Source organism: Chiloscyllium plagiosum, chromosome 10 (assembly GCF_004010195.1).
Source record: "Chiloscyllium plagiosum isolate BGI_BamShark_2017 chromosome 10, ASM401019v2, whole genome shotgun sequence".
In the NCBI taxonomy this organism is placed as follows: domain Eukaryota; kingdom Metazoa; phylum Chordata; class Chondrichthyes; order Orectolobiformes; family Hemiscylliidae; genus Chiloscyllium; species Chiloscyllium plagiosum.
In genome coordinates, this window is record NC_057719.1 from 62,802,452 (window position 1) to 62,820,536 (window position 18,085).

At 41.7% G+C, this 18,085-nt stretch overlaps 1 protein-coding gene across 17 annotated transcripts in view; it reads left to right on the forward strand.

Moving 5' to 3' along the window:
* The window catches only part of LOC122553704 (alpha-(1,6)-fucosyltransferase), a 747,121-nt gene that overhangs the window by 672,808 nt on the left and 56,228 nt on the right, over positions 1-18,085 (forward strand). For all 17 annotated transcript variants that reach the window (XR_006312793.1, XM_043697917.1, XM_043697905.1 and 14 more), the window contains one exon: positions 4,798-5,035. Coding sequence is in view for 16 of the 17 variants with exons in the window: in XM_043697917.1 (XP_043553852.1) it covers positions 4,798-5,035 (238 nt within the window). In the remaining variant the exon portion in view is untranslated. The remainder of the gene's footprint in view (positions 1-4,797; positions 5,036-18,085) is intronic.

Here is an 18,085-nt window from a genome sequence, read left to right on the forward strand (position 1 = left end):
CTCCTCTCTCCCCTCTCCCCTTCCAACACATTCTTTTGATCCCGATATCTTCCAGCACTCTCCCTGCCTCAATCTCTATCTCGCTCTTTCTCTCTCTCTCTCTCTCTCTCTCTCTCTTCCTTCCTCTCACACAAAGAAATTGCCCCAAGTCCAATGGCAACAGCAGAGAAGAAGCATCTGAGACTGACAAAGCCAACAAATCTACCTTGGTCTCAGGTTTAAACCTTCTGCCACAAAAACAATTAAAGGGCTCCAAGCTGTTTATTCTTTTATTCATGATTTGGAGATACTGGTGTTGGACTGGGGTGTACAAAGTTAAAAATCACACAACACCAGGTTATAGTCCAACAGGTTTAATTGGAAGCACGCTAGCTTTCGGAAAGCTAGTGTTTCCAATTAAACCTGTTGGACTATAACCTGGTGTTGTGTGATTTTTAACTTTATTCTTTTATTGTCCTTTATGTGGTCACTAGCCCCTTTAAAGGCTGTACCTGCATGTGAGCATGAGGACCTTGGTGACTAAACACAGGTTGCATCTTTCTCGAGGTTTGCAAGTAATAGACTTGTTCTTTCTTTAACGCAACAAAACCCTGTGCTTGGCTTCTTACATTTCCATTGATAATTAATACAGCTTAAACATCATGTGTATTTCTTTTTTACAATATTAAATTTCTGCGACATGCTTAAGTATCAAATTGTTTTACACAAACACTAGCGTATGTATACTTTAAATGAGGAATGCCTCCAAGTAATTGAATTTGCAAAGGAATTACAAATGAGCATTTTAATTCTTCCAGTGCTCATGTTTGTAGATAGAGTCATGGAGATGTACAACACAGAAACAGACCCCCAGATCCAACTCATCCATACCAACCAGATAGCCTACACTAATCTAGTGCCATTTGCTAGCACTTGGCCCATATCCCTCTAAACCCTTCCTATTCATGTACCTAGCTCAGTGCCCCCATCCCTACTTCTGGCAACTCATTTCCATACACACACCACCCTTTGCGTGAAAAAGTTGCCCCTTATGTCCCTTTTAAATCTTTCCCCTCTCATCCTAAACCTATGCCCCCTAGTTCTGCACTTATTAATATCAAAGCCTTGATCGCCTGTGGGTGACAGGGGGCTTCACCTGAAACCTGAAAACTGCATTATAGTGTGAAACTATTCCCCAACTCCATAGGTTTATGAAATGTGGCTCCAAAATACGAACTTTACAAATTCGAGTTTAAACTGACTCCAGTTTCAGACCACACTGATCAAGACATTTGTAAGCTAAATGGCACAGGAGTGACCTTTATGTTCTGCTGAGGGATATGGGCATCTCAGACATTCATTGCCTATCCCTAATTACATCTTAAGAAGCTGGTGCTGAGCTGCCATTTTGAACTACTGCAGACCGTTCAGTGCAAGCATACCTACTAACTGCGTCTATTCTAATCCGTTTCAATCGAGCACTTAGCTGAAGCTTTTTCTAAAGGACTCTACAGCATTAAAGACGTGTAGTGGCTTTTGTAAAGGACCGAATTTATCAAACCCGCTATTTGGAGAAAGTACGTTCTTATCTCGAACCACACTGGAGTTCAGTGTTGACCTTTTTGTGATGTATTTGAGAATCCTTAGTGCTGATGCTGTGTGAAAACGGTGGAAATGCTGTATTTTCCAGCATTAGCATTCCTAGTACAAACAAACCCAGTTAGGAAGTAGAGGTGCTGCTCTATTGCTTCTCATAGCAGATAGAAAAGTGGATGGAGGCAATGGTGAGGCGAATAGTATTATCTGATGTAATGCCACTGATATCCTGTCACTGAATAACTCAAGTGCTGTCGCATCAGATTAGCAAATTGTGACCGCGAAGGACTGAATGGAAGTGTCACAGGAACAGGAACAGCCCATTCTTTATTGAACTTGCGCCATCGTTTAACACACTGACAGCTGATTGAACTCGTCAATGTCATTTACCCGCACTCTGGAAAATTGATGTTTCAGTTAGAATAATGTTGTACTGTGTGAAAGGGTCTCAGAAAATGACTAGGTGATATCCTCTGATGTCGATTATAGATCCCTCTTTACTTTTAAGTGACCAGTTTTTAAGGAAATAGAAGTTCCAAAGTTGCTTTATTTTTATTTTCTGGAATGTGGAATTCATTAGGATACAAGTAATTAAAATTGCAATGTCACCAATCGAGAAGATGCTATACACAAAATGTACACACATGCAATACGTTTAAAAAAATTGGGGATATCGGACTGGCACAACATGAATGGCTTTGTCCTGTGTCATAAATGTCGATGATTCCAATGTCAACAATGCTTGCAATTCAAATTTCAAAGCAAATGTCAGTTTTTGAGATAACAGAGTTGTTCTTGTAAAAATAAACTGATAAATAAAGTTCATATTCTCAATTTTTTAAATAAAAGTTGAAAAATACACTCACTTAAAGACTCAATTCTGCTGTTTTTTTCAAAGAAAAAAATCATCTCAGCCTAGGAGTCCCAAGAGTTTCCACAGGGAAACCGCTCTGCGAGGACTGACAGCATTGTGTGTTGGGTCATGAAACTGACACTCATGAGAGTGATGTTAACATTCACTGATGGTGTAAAATGGACAAGGTTGGTCTGGCTGCCCTTTAGACAGACTGCCTGATTTGCTACTTCATTGAAGTTAATTGAATGTGACATTCAATCCCCAAGACACCAGTCTCATTCCAGGATATGTTTTAATGAACAGGAGTTGACTTATTCATTCACTGTAGGTTTGAGGCCCTAAGGTTCACTTTTATACAGCATAAATGTCCCTCTGAAGAAAAAACAACTGTCTGACTCTCAGTTAGCCACACCATAGATGGATGTAATAAATGAATGTGTTAATTGAAAACAGTGACCCAAAATGTGACTAGACCAGTGAATAGAGTGCATCCTTCTGCAGAAGGGTCACTGGACCTGAAACATTAACTCTGATTTCTCTTCACAGATGCTGCCAGACTTGCTGAGTTTTTCCAGCAATTTCTGGGTTTCTTGTAATAGATTGCATCTGTTGCCCCAGACTAATTATTTCCTGTCCTGTAAATCTGCTCAAATTGAAGGTGACGTTGGATCTTGACTCCACTGTATTTTTTTAAAATTTAATAAATGAGAATGTAAGCTTCCTTCTCAGTTTATTTTTGCACAAACAACTTTCATTCTCTCAAAAAGCTAGAATTTACTTTCAAATTTGAATTGCAAGCATTATTGCTATTGGAATCAAAGCTATTTACAACACAAAGAAGCCCTTCATGTTGTGTCTAACTCGGAATTCCAATTTATTAGATTTAAAAGTTAATTTGGATCTATAATTTGTGTGAGATGTTGAATTATTAATATTTAACACAATGGATCATAAAAGATTAATAATAGAAATTATTATGTGTTGACATTTTTTCACACTTTCCTTTCCCAGTTTTCATATTGCCACAATAGGAAATAGTGCCGTAGCTTTCAGAATGCCACAGCGCTGCTACCTCTGTTAAAATTACTTGATGATTTGCCGCCTAATTAATAACAAAAGCAGAATGCTTCAAAGTACCAAAATCAGAAAATGTAGACCAGTATATGTATGCCTGGTCAGCATTGCACAATGTCAAGCTTCTTTGTGGTTTTATTTCTGTAGCCAGGTCCATGTCTGACTGACTGGGTCAGTGTTTATGTTTAGTCCAATAATAATGCTGTTCTTTTTACTTCAAAGTTCCTTTGCCTCATCAAATTCATGCATTATTTTGTTGTTTACCCTGTTACTCTGAAAATTTTCCAATCAAAGAAAGGTGTATATTGATTCCATGTAAGGTTTAAGCTCAATGTACAGAGCTGGTCAGTCATAGCCACTGCCACCTGGCTCATTCACTCACATACATCGTCTTCATGGATTCTGTACTTTGCCTACCCAGTCCCAACCCAGGTCCTCACCGGCATGACTATATAAACTGAACTGTTAGCGTCACTTTTCCTGTCGGTAGTATGACCCTTTTTTTTCATTTCTGTGATCTTTTACCACTGGAATGCTTTCAAAATGGATGTTGTGTAATTTGTTACAAAAAAAAGTTTTCTTTCATTTAAAATAAGTAGAACCTGTTCTGAAGGCTGCAGTAATTTGAGTCGGATGCTCATCCTTGTGAGCAACTTGCTCCACCCCAGCTTGCCTGTCCGTAATTGTAAACCATGTAACCTTCTCCAGTTCAACAATCCCCACATGAAGTCTGCTTTCCTCCAATTCATGTTCCTTGTGCATCCTCAGTTTTGTTCATCTCACTAATGGTAGCCATTCCTTTGTCTGCCTGGACCCCAAGTTGTGGAATTCCCTTCTATGATCCTTTCTCCCTCCTTCCATTTGTGTAAGACTCTGCTCAGGATTGACTCTGATGGTTTTTTTGATTTTGGGAATCAAGGGATATCACAATTGGGCAAGAAAGTGAAATTAAATAAGAGTGTTACCCATGATCTTATTGAAAGATCATACAAAGATCAACATGCAGCTATCCTCTGCTCCTATCTGTTTTGAACTTTGTGCTTAAGGCACTGCATAAAATCTACGTCTTTGACCAGAAGGCCACCCTAAAACCACCTGATCTGTGGTGCCTATTTTCACTTAATGACACTCCTGTGAAGGCCTTTAAAGTTTTTTTTTTCAATGTTAAATCACTATTTAAATCAGTGTTGTTGAGTGTTCATAGGGACCCTTTTCCTTGTGCTGGGAGCTTGCCCTGCAAAGTTTGTTTTACTCTAGAGTTCTAACTGTTCCTTGTCCCTTTCTGGTTTCAGAACCCCATAGACTGCAGCAAAGCCAAGAAACTGGTTTGTAACATTAACAAGGGCTGTGGCTACGGCTGCCAACTACATCATGTCGTCTACTGCTTTATGATTGCATATGGCACCCGACGCACTCTCATCCTGGAATCTCAGAACTGGCGCTATTCCACTGGGGGATGGGAGACTGTCTTCAAACCAGTTAGTGAAACCTGCACGGACAGATCTGGCACCACCACTGGCCATTGGTCAGGTAAGAAATGCAAGCCAGCCCGTGACCTTACCACCTGTTTGAATAGTGAATGATGTTTTGTATTTGGATGCACCAGAAGTCAGTGATTGAGATCTTCAGCCTATTTCTGGGGCAAATATCATTTTAAAGAGGGAAACGCGATAAATGCTTAATATGCAAATGTCTTTTTTCTAGCCAGGGACTTTTCAGGATCAATATTTTTTATAAAGCTGCAGGCCATCTCGTTTTTCAATAACCATTACCTAAGCAGTGGATTGGATGTCATACAATTGTTTGATTCTGGACTTCCTGTGCTTTTGAGATGTTTGCAGTCCTCCCATTGCACATTGAAGATGATCTGGATAAGTTAAACAGAAATTAACTCTGCTGTTAAACTGTCAGTTTTACCTTGAGTTGGAGGATGTCTTGGGTTATCACTGGGGACGAGTTTAGTTTGGGAGCATGATCAGTGGGGACCAGTTGGAATGACAGGTCTGCTTCTGTGCTGTATGACTCCAGAACATGGAGTTATGGGCGGCACGGTGGCACAGTGGTTAGCACTGCTGCCTCACAGCGCTAGAGACCCGGGTTCAATTCCCGCCTCTGGCGACTGACTGTGTGGAGTTTGCACATTCTCCCCGTGTCTGCGTGGGTTTCCTCCGGGTGCTCCGGTTTCCTCCCACAGTCCAAAGATGTGCAGGTTAGGTGAATTGGCCATGCTAAATAGCCCGTAGTGTTAGGTAAGGGGTAAATGTAGGGGTATGGGTGGGTTTGCTCTTCGGCGGGGCGGTGTGGACTTGTTGGGCCGAAGGGCCTGTTTCCACACTGTAAGTAATCTAATCTAATCTAAACATCTCAAACTGCAGGAGTTTCACTTAGTGATACTGAACTGTTATTTCACTCCAGAGTTGGACCAGTGCAGCAGATCTATACATTTTTGAGCATTTTTAGCCAGTAACTGTAATGGAATAAAAATACAGACAAGTCCCAGGGGTTGTGAACAAGTTCCAATCACAGGTCAACATATACGCAAGTCAGAACACAATGGAGGGCAATACAAATTAGCAATCTGAAGTTTCAGAAATGGTCATATATTATGTAAACCCCTGTGTGGGAAAGGTGCTGCATCTCATAAGTCAGATGTTCATGTATCAGGGACCACTTGTATGCCTTCTGTTGATGATACGTTAGTTATGTTGTTAAAACGCCCAGATGAAGAGCAATCTTTAATTAAGTAAATGGAGCACTGAGAGAAACTGTTAGGTTGTGGAGGACCACTTCGCAAGTACACCACGGGCAGAGACAATGCTACATTCTGGAATGAACAAACTAACGGAAAAAGGATTTGCACCTACTTCCACATTTCTTCACTGTCTAGCTTAGAATCTAATAATCAACTTCACCAAATTTATTTTCTTGTGGATGTCATTGACATTTTTTTTTTCATCCCACAATATCCGAATCCCTATGTCTCCATTCCTCACCTTGCCATGTTGGTTACCCTCTGCCAGTGCTGGCATCATACTGTGCAGCAATCTTTGTGACCTGATCACCCCCTCTCTCCCCGCAGAAATCGCCAGCATTCCTCCTTGTCCACTCCCCCATGACTTCTAAAGTCAGGCATTTGCAGCAGAATGCAAACTTTCATCATACTGCCACCAGATAATCTGTGGGTGAACTGTTTAATTTCTTCTTTGAAATGAATAATGCCAGTGTCAGGACGGCAAAGCAATTTTTTCAATTGCTGACTTTCTTCTGATTATTAGAATGCCTGTCGTAAATCACGATCCCCCAGCAGTTATTATCTGGTTGAAGCATTGTTATAAATTTTCAGAAAGGATCAAGTGCAGTTGAGCAGGATTCTGTGTACAAAATTTGCATATTTAATTTTCTCTTTGCCATATTTCTTTTCAATTTGGACACATCATCTCTGCCTCATGGATAGACAGTAGACTGCAATGTTAGAGAGGGAGGTTGGAACTCACTTGTCCCATTTCACGAGATCATGAAATCCCTGCAGTGTGAAAGCAGGCCATATGGCCCATCGGGTCCACGTCGACCCTCCTAACAGCATCCTACCCAGACCTACCCCATCTCTGTAACCTGCATTTCCCATGGCAGCTCCTCCTGGCCTGCACGGTCCTGGACACTATGGGCAATTTAGCATGGCCAATCCACCTGACCTGCACATCGCTGGACTGTGGGAGGAAACCCATGCAGACACAGGGAGAATGTGCAAACTCCACACAGACAGTTGCCTGAGATTGGAATTGAACCTGGGACCCTGGCGCTGTGAGGCAACGGTGCTAACCACAGTGCAGTCCAAAAAAATCATGTCAATCCCAGCCTGCTGTTGCAAACTGCTCAGTCTGCTAATCAGGCTGTTCGTAACAATAAAATCACATAGGGTTAGTCATGTGCCTCACCCCATGCAGAAATCCATTTTTGTTGGTCGAGAGAACCTTTGATGGAACTCTATATCTGTGCACATTAACCCTGCATCAGAAAGAGGAGTTGTCCGGACGCAGTAACCGTTGGAGAAAAGTGCCCACAGGAAACCATGTAGTTCCTTGGTTTGTGCGAACATTGTTGGTTGTTTTCAGTGAGAGAAGGACAGCTTGAGGCTGCAACTTGCAGAGCAACCATGGTTCACTTCTCAATTGGTAATAACAACTTCAATGATTTACTGAAACATTCACATTTTTCATGAAATTGAAGCCACCATGAACTAGAAACTAAAATCTAGCACACTACCATTTTCACTTTTGCCGAGTGTACACATACACAACAAGGTTTGTATCGGATTTGGATATCAATTGGCATATGGCAGGAAGAATGTTGAATTATCCATTTATCCTCTTTGTGTTTTATACTGTAAGGTATTGTGGCTCAGCACTGTTAGTAACCTTTTGATAGTCATTAGGAAAATACACTGTCAAGAAAAGGCAATTCAACAAAGCTAACAACTTCATTGTGGGAAAATGCCCAAGAGCGTTAAAGTTTGGTGGAAAGTTTGGTTGAAGAGATTGACTTAATGGATGTAAGTGAAGCGATAAATGATTTTATGAGGAGAATTATAGAGATTAGAGTCCCAACAGCTGAAGGCACTACCCCACCAATAGTGGCATGAAGGAAACTGGGAGTGTACAGGAGGTCAGAATTAAAAGAAAGCATAAGGCATAGAGTTATGGTTGGAGGAGGCTTACATAGTTGTGTGAAATGAGACAATGAGGGAACTTGAAGAGATGTGTTTGAGAATTTTGTATTTGTGCCATTGCTGTACTAAGAACTATTGTAGGTTAGGAAGCATGGGAGGTGGATGTAGAGGATTTGGTGTAAGTTAGGACAACAGAGGTGGAGGTGAAGGCTAAGCAAGGATTTAACAGAGTTGTTCAAAAAAAATGATGGGTTTGTCAGAATAAATGAAGAGAACTGTTTGCAGTGACAGGAGGGTCAATCATAAAAGGACACAGATCGAAGATAATTGGTTAGTTCATTAAACAATCAACATTTCAACAATTGGTTATTTCGATTTGATCTTTGTTGTATCAGTTTATGATTCTAGAAGTAAATTAGAAAAATCCAATCAAGTAATAATAAACAGATAGATAAGAGTTTGGGAAGCAAATGGTGTAAGGCAGGACTGGAGATTGCTTACTTCCAACTTTGCAGTAACAACAATATTATTAAATTCGGCACAACCAATGGGATTTTTATTGCATTGACTCATCAAAACTGAGACTTACCTGCCTTGCTGTATCCTTTAGCGTTAATTGTCCCAAGATGAGCTTTTTGTCTGGACATTCCTATATCCAGAACCGCAATGTCCCGTTGGACACACCTGTCATCGCATGAATTGACCTTTTCTGGAAAATTGAAGATACACAGGTGACAGATCACTGTGTTGAAGTTCATTGTTGCAGTGGCACAGCTCACAGGCCTGACCAGCAGTTTCATCCAGCTATCTGCTACCAGCCCTTAGACAACTTGGATTATCATGAGTGGGCAATGTGTAAACTGCACATGGAGAGTTGCCTGAGATAGAATTGGACCTGGGTTTCTGGCACTGTGAGGCAGCAGTGCTAACCACAGAGCCGCCCTAAAAACTGAAAAGAGACCGAAACCTTGGAGTTTGCTTTCTTTTTTCTGTTGCATGACCTCAGTCACCTTGTTCTGGAAAGAACTAATATTTCCCCTCTTGTCATTACAATCTTCTGTTGGACAAATGCTAAATTCTTAATACCAGGAATGCTTTGAATCCTTGGGTATCATTAGACCCCTGCCTAGTTTAACCGGGGGAGAAAAGAAGTCAGGATTAAATTTTGTTCCCCAAAATCCAAAGCAGAAATGAGCAATCATAATTCCACCAATATAAGATGTATCTTTGCAGAAGCTTCAATTCAATGTAATTGCATCTTTATTTGATTTAGTGGGATTGAAGCAAGCTATGCTGCCTGGATTTTAGTTATACAATACTCTTCCTTATGATTCTACATTGTGTGTTACTTTAATATATGTTTCATATTTCTGCCCCTCAAAGCTGAACTTTAAGAACAGCTGCTGTGGCTTGTTTCTGAAGCAATAAATCCATGTATGAGTAATAGTAATACCCGTTCTGTACGCATTCGGAAAGAAAACGCCCGTTAACGAACTGGTGATCAAACTTTCTTGCCTCTGTTTTTGTCTTCTGCTTTGTGTTGTATTTGGAAGCTGTTTGTGGGACTGTCCTACATTAAAACAGCAATATTTGTCCAGTATATCTCAATGTATCAGCAATGATTTTTAGCATACAGTGAGTCACAGTGCTGCCGTGATGTGAACTAGCATTCTTAATAATATACTGTTAAAATTAATTGGGCATTCCTATAAAATCATAGGATATTCCCTTTAGCTTCCAAATCTAAAATCACAAGTGTTCGTGAGTAACTTAGGATGACAGAGTAAACCACTGGTTCATAGAATATCACTTCAGATGAGAGTCTCATGTGTTGTGTTGCTACTGAGCTGCTCACTGAAATGCTGTGGCTCTATCACAAAGGCATCTCATAACTAGAGACTTTCACCCAAGCAAAATCAGATGTCAATTTGCCAGTCGAGAATGAGGAGACATGGGATTAATTTATTTGTTTTTTTTCTGTTTGTTGCTCAATTGTTCTGAAGTCTTGTTGGGTGGAGCCTGTTTACCATAGGGACATATTGCGATCATCGGTTTATTCCATGGGATGTTCCTTCACCTCTGTTCTTGGTGAGAGATGAGGTGTGGGCCAACTGAAGGAGAAATCCAGGACTGGCTATACTATACTTGGTGTTCCTGAGCACAGTGCAGATCAGAATCTTCTGGCAGATATTCACATGCCTTGATTCCTTGCCTTGCAGACGTGCTGATTGCATCACCAAACCTGGCAATGTCCTTTTCCTGTTTTCCACAGACTTGCTTTCTCCGACAACATGGCCACTTCTCAACAAAATCTGTAAATTCTCAACCTTGGTAACTGTCAGAAACTTTCCAGGAACACTGTACACACGCAGTAACTTTGGTACTGACATGCTTGGGTCAAATGTTACGAGTATAGGGAACTATTATTTTCTAATGCAATGTGTCTCTATAACCCAGGCATGTAATTCAAGTGGCCTGGACCCTGCCCTACACGTGCTGCCTCAGGAGCCGAAACACAAGATACATTTTGCTGACTTGTATAGATAGTATTGTATTGAATTGAATTGAATTTATTATCACGTGTACCGAGGCACAGTGAAAAGCTTTGTCTTGTGAGCAATACAGGTAGATCACATAGTTAAGTAACGTAGACAGTAAATAATAGGTAAACAGTGGCAAAAACAAAAACACAGATACAGGTGAATGTTAAGAGTTGGTGAGTCCATTCAGTGTTCTAGCAACAATCAGGTAGAAACTGTTACGAATCCGGCTGGTGCATGTGTTCAGGCTTCTGTACCTTCTCCCTGATGGTAGAGGTTGTAGAAAAACATTGCCAGGGTGGGATGGATCTTTGAGAGTGCTGGCAGCCTTTCCTTGACAACAGGCCTGATAGATAGATAGAGTCTATAGATGGGAGGTTAGCCTTTGTGATTGTCCGGGCCGAGTTCACCACTCTCTGTAACCATCTCCGATCTTGAATGGTATAGTTGCCATAACCAGGTAGTGATACATCCAGACAGAATGCTGTCAATGGCACACCTATAAAAATTGGCAATTGTGTTCACCGTCATGCCAGATTTCCTCAGCTGCCTGAGGAAGAAGAGACGTTGTTGGGCCTTTGTAACCAGTGTGTCCACATGAAGAGTCCAAGAAAGCTTGCTGTCGATGGCCACTCCCAGGAGCTTGACACTCTCCACTCGTTCCAACTCTGTGCCATTAATGTGTAGGGGAGCATGAGTAACATCCCGCCGAAAGTCAGTAATGAGTTCCTTGGTTTTGCTGGTATTGAGAGCTAAGTTGTTCTCAGTGCGCCATTTTTCCAGATCTCCACCTCCCTGTCTGTAGTCTGTTTCATCACCATCTGAGATTCGACCAACTTTGGTGGTGTCATCAGCAAACTTGTAAATGGCATTAGGAGCTTCTAGCAATACAGGTTACTCCTACCTCATAGCAACTGAGCTCTGTCACTGCTTTTAGTGTGCATTCAGATTACTTTCCTCTACCTAGGGAGGAGTAGTTGATGTGTGACATTCTTCTACTCCATGTAAATGTGCCAGACATGAGAGTGTGGCTCATTTCCTGCGTATTGTCTTATCTTCAAATAATGTGAACTAGGAGACTATGTACAGATATCCACCCTCAAACACAGCTGCTATTGCCTGTGTTCAGATTCATGGAATTACTACATTGCATCCTGTTCCCAGTGATCGTGACAGTCAGCAGTTGAAGAGATACCCCTTTAAAGGTACATGCACATCATAACGTAACAATGAACAGGGAAGAGGATTGTCAAAGAGTACTGGGGTGCATGCATCAGATCCACCTTATGTTTTGTTGAACATAATGATGTTTGAACACTTAATTGTGACGAAAAAATAACGAAGTGGCTTTATGGTGGATGGAGGTGGAGAGAGCAGACAGGAAAGTGGAACTGAGATCCCGACCAGATCATTTGAGATTCAGCTGACGGTTAGATGGGCTGAGTGGCTGACTCAGTTGTGTCCGATGAGACAGGTAGATACACATTTGGATTCACAGCACTGAGTGTAGATTTCAGCCTGAATATGGGATGTATTAAAAAGGTACCAGTATTGCGGGAGCTGCATCTCAGCCAAGGCTGGTAAATGATGCAGCTCATGCATGACTGAGCCCAGTGGGAAAAGAGAGGGGGAGGAATGGGTGGAAGAGAGGGTTGTAGCAAAGAAAGAATTAAAACCTTAGAAAGTGACACAGACTCGGTAAACCGAGAAATGTGGATGTGATTCATCGCAGGTGAAGTAAAAACACTTTCCAACTAACAGAATAATCAGGTGGTCACATAATGGTTTCTGACCTTTTGGAGTTGCTGCGTGTTTATTTTGCAGAACACGAAAGCATGCAATTTCAGGAGGTTAGAACAAAATGAGGCTCGAGTCTTTGCTAAGGGTACAAAAGTTAAGAATCCCATTTTTCACTGCTCAAGTCGGTTCATAAATTGCTAGTTGAGTAAGTTGTGTTTCTTGTGAACTACCTCGAGAAACCCTGGAATTAATAAACTGGCTATGCATTGAGAAAGCCACAAGTGCATCAAGAAATTATTGAGAACATTCATTACACCTTCTCTGTAAACCTCGTCTCAGGCAGCCTAAATTATGTAAAGAAAAGGAAGCACAGTCATTTTCTGTTGATTTATTCAGGTCTGGCAGGCAAAATTTACAAGTACGTCCAAATCTGAAAATTTCCCTCATCAAATAGCAATTAAGCCCTTGATTGATAACACCGCAATTCAATTGTAACCCCGTATTTCCCATGGCTAATCCACCTAGCCTGTGTATCCTGGACACTGAGTAATCTAGCATGGCTAACCACCTTACCTGCACATCTTTGTGGACTGTGGGAGGAAACCAGAGCACCCGGAGAAAACCCATGCAGATACAGGGAGAATGTGCAAACTCCACACAGACAGTCACCCAAAACTGGAATCGAACCCAGTTCCTGGTGCTGTGAGGCAGTAGTGTGAACCACTGAGCTACCGTGCCACCCACATCTCAGAATATTTTGTGCAGAAGGTAACTCCAGTTTTAAATCCCATCAATGATTTTCTTAATGAAGCAATGGGATATTCTCATAAGTTTGATGAAAAGAAGACATCAAGATGGATGTATTAAGTGAAAGTTCTCCCCTTCAGAGACTGATCAAGAAGCAATTCCATAACTTGTTCAAAAATATTTAGAAAAAAAACTCCCTCTTAAATAAGTACATCTGGCAGAATATTACAGTAACGCACCACCAGATGTGAAGGCAGCAATTGGAAGACCCACACAATATGTGTGGCCTGTCTTCTGCTTAATCACCTGCCCAATGTGTCTGCTGTTTTACATGGGGGCAGTGCCTGTCTGCCCTTGGACCTATTGGACCTTGGCAATTTGTAGCCACTTAAGTGCCTTAATCCTGCCTCAATACAGGTCAGTAACCTGGCAGTATTTACTGGGTAAGCTAGTGTCAGGTAAGGGATAGGTGGGGTCAGGGAGGGAGGGGATCTACTTTTAAAGGCTGCTGCACCAATTGAATGAATGACCCAACTCATGACCTTTCAAATCCAGTGCCCCTCTCTGCGTCTTGTTGGGAGCCAGCAGACGGGGCCCCATGAATGCCCTAGGCATACTTTTGCACCAGCCTTTGTGAGTTCTTCCCTTTTTTGGGGACTGGCTATAGTCACAGGCGCACCCAATGCTCCTGGCCATCCCAATGACCCGCAATCACCTCAGACGGGACTCTCACTCCTTCTCAGGGACCATGTTTTGCCCTGTCGAATGTGAAACAGCAGCAGGGTGGCCGAGATCAGTGAATTCCGAAGAAAGCCCTGCCCTCCGTTTATCGCAACATAAAACACTTGCCCTTGCTTCCCAAGGGGTTCCTATTAACTCGCTGCTCATTCTCAACCTGACTTCCTACCTGTTTTTGCAGTTCCCAAAAAACTCAAGATAATCTTATGTTTAGAGTGTAGGTTTGCTCGCTGGGCTGTAGGTTTGATATCCAGACGTTTCATTACCTGGCTAGGTAACATCATCAGTGGCGACCTCCAAGTGAAGTGAAGCTGTTGTCTCCTGCTTTCTATTTATATCTTTCTCCTGGATGGGGTTCCTGGGGTTTGTGATGATGTCATTTCCTGTTCGTTTTCTGAGGGGTTGATAGATGGCATCTAGATCTATGTGTTTGTTTATGGCGTTGTGGTTGGAGTGCCAGGCCTCTAGGAATTCTCTAGTGTCTTTGCTCAGCCTGTCCCATGACAGGCTACACCAGGATACACGAACACCAGCTCGTCACAAAAAGACACGACCCTCTCTCCCTCGTAGCCCTACACACGGATGAAAAAAACCCACCAAATTGACTGGGACAACATATCTATCCTGGGGCAGGCTAAGCAAAGACACGCCGGAGAATTTCTCGAGGCCTGGCACTCCAACCACAATGCCATAAACAAACACATAGATCTAGATACCATCTATCAACCCCTCAGAAAACTAACAGGAAATGACATCACCACAAATCCCAGGTACCCCATCCAGAACAAACATATAAATAGAAAGCAGGAGACAACAGCTTCACTTCACTTGGAGGTCACCACTGATGATGTTACCTAGCCAGGTAATGAAACGTCTGGATATCAAACCTACAGCTCAGCGAGCAAACCTACACCCTAAACTTCAACCTGAGCTACAAACCTTCACAATCCTTGCATAATCTTATCTGCCGTTATCGTCATGAGCAAAATCCCTCTTCAGGAACTTCTGGAAGCGCAACATAATTAGTCCATTAGTCCGCAAATTGGACAGATCTAGCTCAGAATGCAAGGCGAATGGGAGAATGAAGTGATTGAAAGATTCATTGACAGTTCCAGTGCTGTGAGTGACAGCTCCGAGAGTGAAATGAGCTGCCAGGGACTGATGTGCTGTCTACAGTTAGGCAGCAATTGAAAAGGCACTTCATAAAAATAATGATTTTTGTAACTTTGCTGCTTATTTCCTGTGTTCAGAAAGATTGAGTGTGGCATGACGCGGCTAACACAGTGGCTTGAGGTTTCAGGCAGCTACAGTTCTGTTTTGTGCTAACGCTGTTTGCCGGCACAAATCCAAATGACATCTGACACGACTCAATGAATTGTTACAGAGAAAATGCTTTTCCCTATCATTCAGATTCAAAACCAGACATGCATGTGTTTGTTAAATTGGAAGAAAAATGCCTGCAGAACAATGCTATGTATCACAAGTTCAAAAAAAACATGCACAGTTTCTGCTAAGAAGGTTGGTCTGTCAAAGTGTGTGAATTTGGTGAAAGGTTGAGTTAAATATTAAATGGCTTATATGTCAGTGTCCAAAAACTTCAAGATAGAGCACACATATTGGGAAATACCTTGACACTTTGACAGCCATGTTGAAGTATTTGTTGCATTCTACTTTCTCACTTATCTCACCCTTTCCAGCTATTGCAAGATAATCAATCACAGCAAATTAAATATCTTATTGGAAAACACAATTATAACCAATTACTTCATGTTCTTCTCTAAAGTCCACATTCAGTCAACTGTCAGAGACTGAAGTAAAGTGATAATTCCTTTGGACTGTCATACATCAAGCGTGGGAGAATAGAACATTTTGTTGCTGTAGTAGTACTGCATTGTCAATGCAAGGTTTCAGGAATCAGTTAGCTGGAACGTTGGTTTGCGACACCTCACCTCATGAGAGCAGCCCGATTGGCGGTGATTTAATCTGAGGGTCACCTCACCTCAGGCTAGGGGAGAAATTGAGAAGGGAGAGTCCTTCACGGTAACCTCAGGCAGTGCGGGAATTGAACCCATGCTGTTAGCATCACTCTGCATTGCAACTGAGCTAACCAGCACTCAATTTTGCTTGTGTCATCCGCAAAGTTATCCACCATTGCCATTGGTTCCATCATCTAAGTCAGATTGCAAAAATTTGAGGCCCTCGCTCAGAGCTCTGTGGAATCCCCACTCCTCGCATCCTGCCTATCTGAAAAATAGCCATTTTATTCATACTCTCTGTTTTCTGTAAAACCAGCCAGTTCTTTTTCCTTGCCAGCATATTAGCCTGTTCGCCATGAATTCCCACTTTGCACAACACTGTAACCTTTTTTGTGGGATATTATCAAATTCCTTTTGGAAATGCAGTTACCCATGTATCCACAGTGTATGTTACTCATTCAAAGAATTCCATTATCGTCGTCTCAGAATCCTTAGTGTAGAAGCAGACCATTCAGCCCATCGTGTCTACACCGACCCTCTAAAAAGTACCCCACCCAGATTCACCCCCTGACCTTATCCCTGTCACCCTGCATTTCCTTTTGCTGTCTTTTCCTGTTTAGATACTTATTGGAACTCTTGCTATCTGTTTTTACATTTCTAGCTAGCTTCCTCTCATGCTAATTAACCTTTCAGTCCAGAATCACACAGCACAGAAGCAGACTCTTTGGTCCAACTCATCAGCACCAACCAAACATCCTAATCTGACCTAGTCCCATTTGTCAACATTTGGCCTATATCTCCCTAAACTCTTGCTATTCATATATCATCCAGATGCCTTTTAAATGTTGTAAAGATACCCACGTCCATCCTTCCTCTGGCAGCTCCTTGCATACACACACAACGTTTTCCATGAAAAATGTTATCCCTCAAGGCCTTTTTAAATCTTTCCCCTCTCACCTTAAACCTATGACCTCTAGTTTTGGATTTCCCACTCCAGAAAAAAGACCTTGGTTATCACTCTATCCTGTGCCCCTCATGATTTTATAAACATCTCTAAGGTCACCCTTCAGGCCTCTGATGCTCCAGAGGGAAAAATGCCTTAGCCTATTTAGCCTCTCCTTCTAGCTCAAGTCCTCTGTGCTCAGCAACATCCTTGTAATGTTTTTCTGTACCTTCTCAAGTTTAACAGCATCCTACCTATAGAAGGGCAACCAAAATTGAATGCAGTATTCTAAATGTAGTCTCACCAATGTCTTGTTCAGCCACAACATGATGTCTCAACTCCTATACTCGTTGTTCTGGCCAATGAAAACAAGTGTGCCAAACACCTTTGTCACCATCATGTGTCTACTTTAAATGAACTATAAGCCTGCACCCAAGGTATCTTTTTCCAGCAACACTCCCTAGGACCCTACCCTAGCCCTGATTTGCCTTTCCAAAATGCAATGCCTCACATTTATCTAAATTAAACTCCACCTAACACATCTTGGCTCGTTGGCCCATCTGATCAAGGTCCTGTTGTACTCTAAGATAATCATCTTCTCTGTCTACTGCATCACTTATTTTTGTGTCATCTGCAAAGTTACTCACCATGTCTCCTATATTCACATCCAAATTATTTATATAAATGACAAAGAGCAGTGGATCCAGCACTGATCCTGATGGCACACCACTGGTCGTTCTTTACCATTCTTTGAACTTTGACCAATCAACTAACTTGCGTCTCATCTTTGCCCAGTTACAATTTTTAAAATTTAAATTTCATGGTTTTCTTAACTTCCTTGGTTGACCACGGATGGCAGGTCTGCCAGTGCAAGTTTCTTTTTGATAGGAATGTCGAGATTCTGAGTATCCACCGCTTGCCTCCTAATTTATCTTCTAGCACAGCTCACTTCAGCTAACTTTTATCTTATCCTCACTTAATTGCCCTTATTTAAATTGAAAATGCTACTCTTATACCCACTCTTCTCTCTTTCAAACTGGAAGTAAAGTTCAATCATATGGTTGCTGTTACCTAGGAATGCCTTTACTTCGAAGTCTTTAATTAATCCGATCACATTATACACTACCAAGTCTATTATAGCCAGCTCTCTGGTCAATTCCAAAATATGCTGCTCTAAGAACCTATCTTAAAAGCATCAAGGTTAATATTACCAATCTGATTTTTCTAATT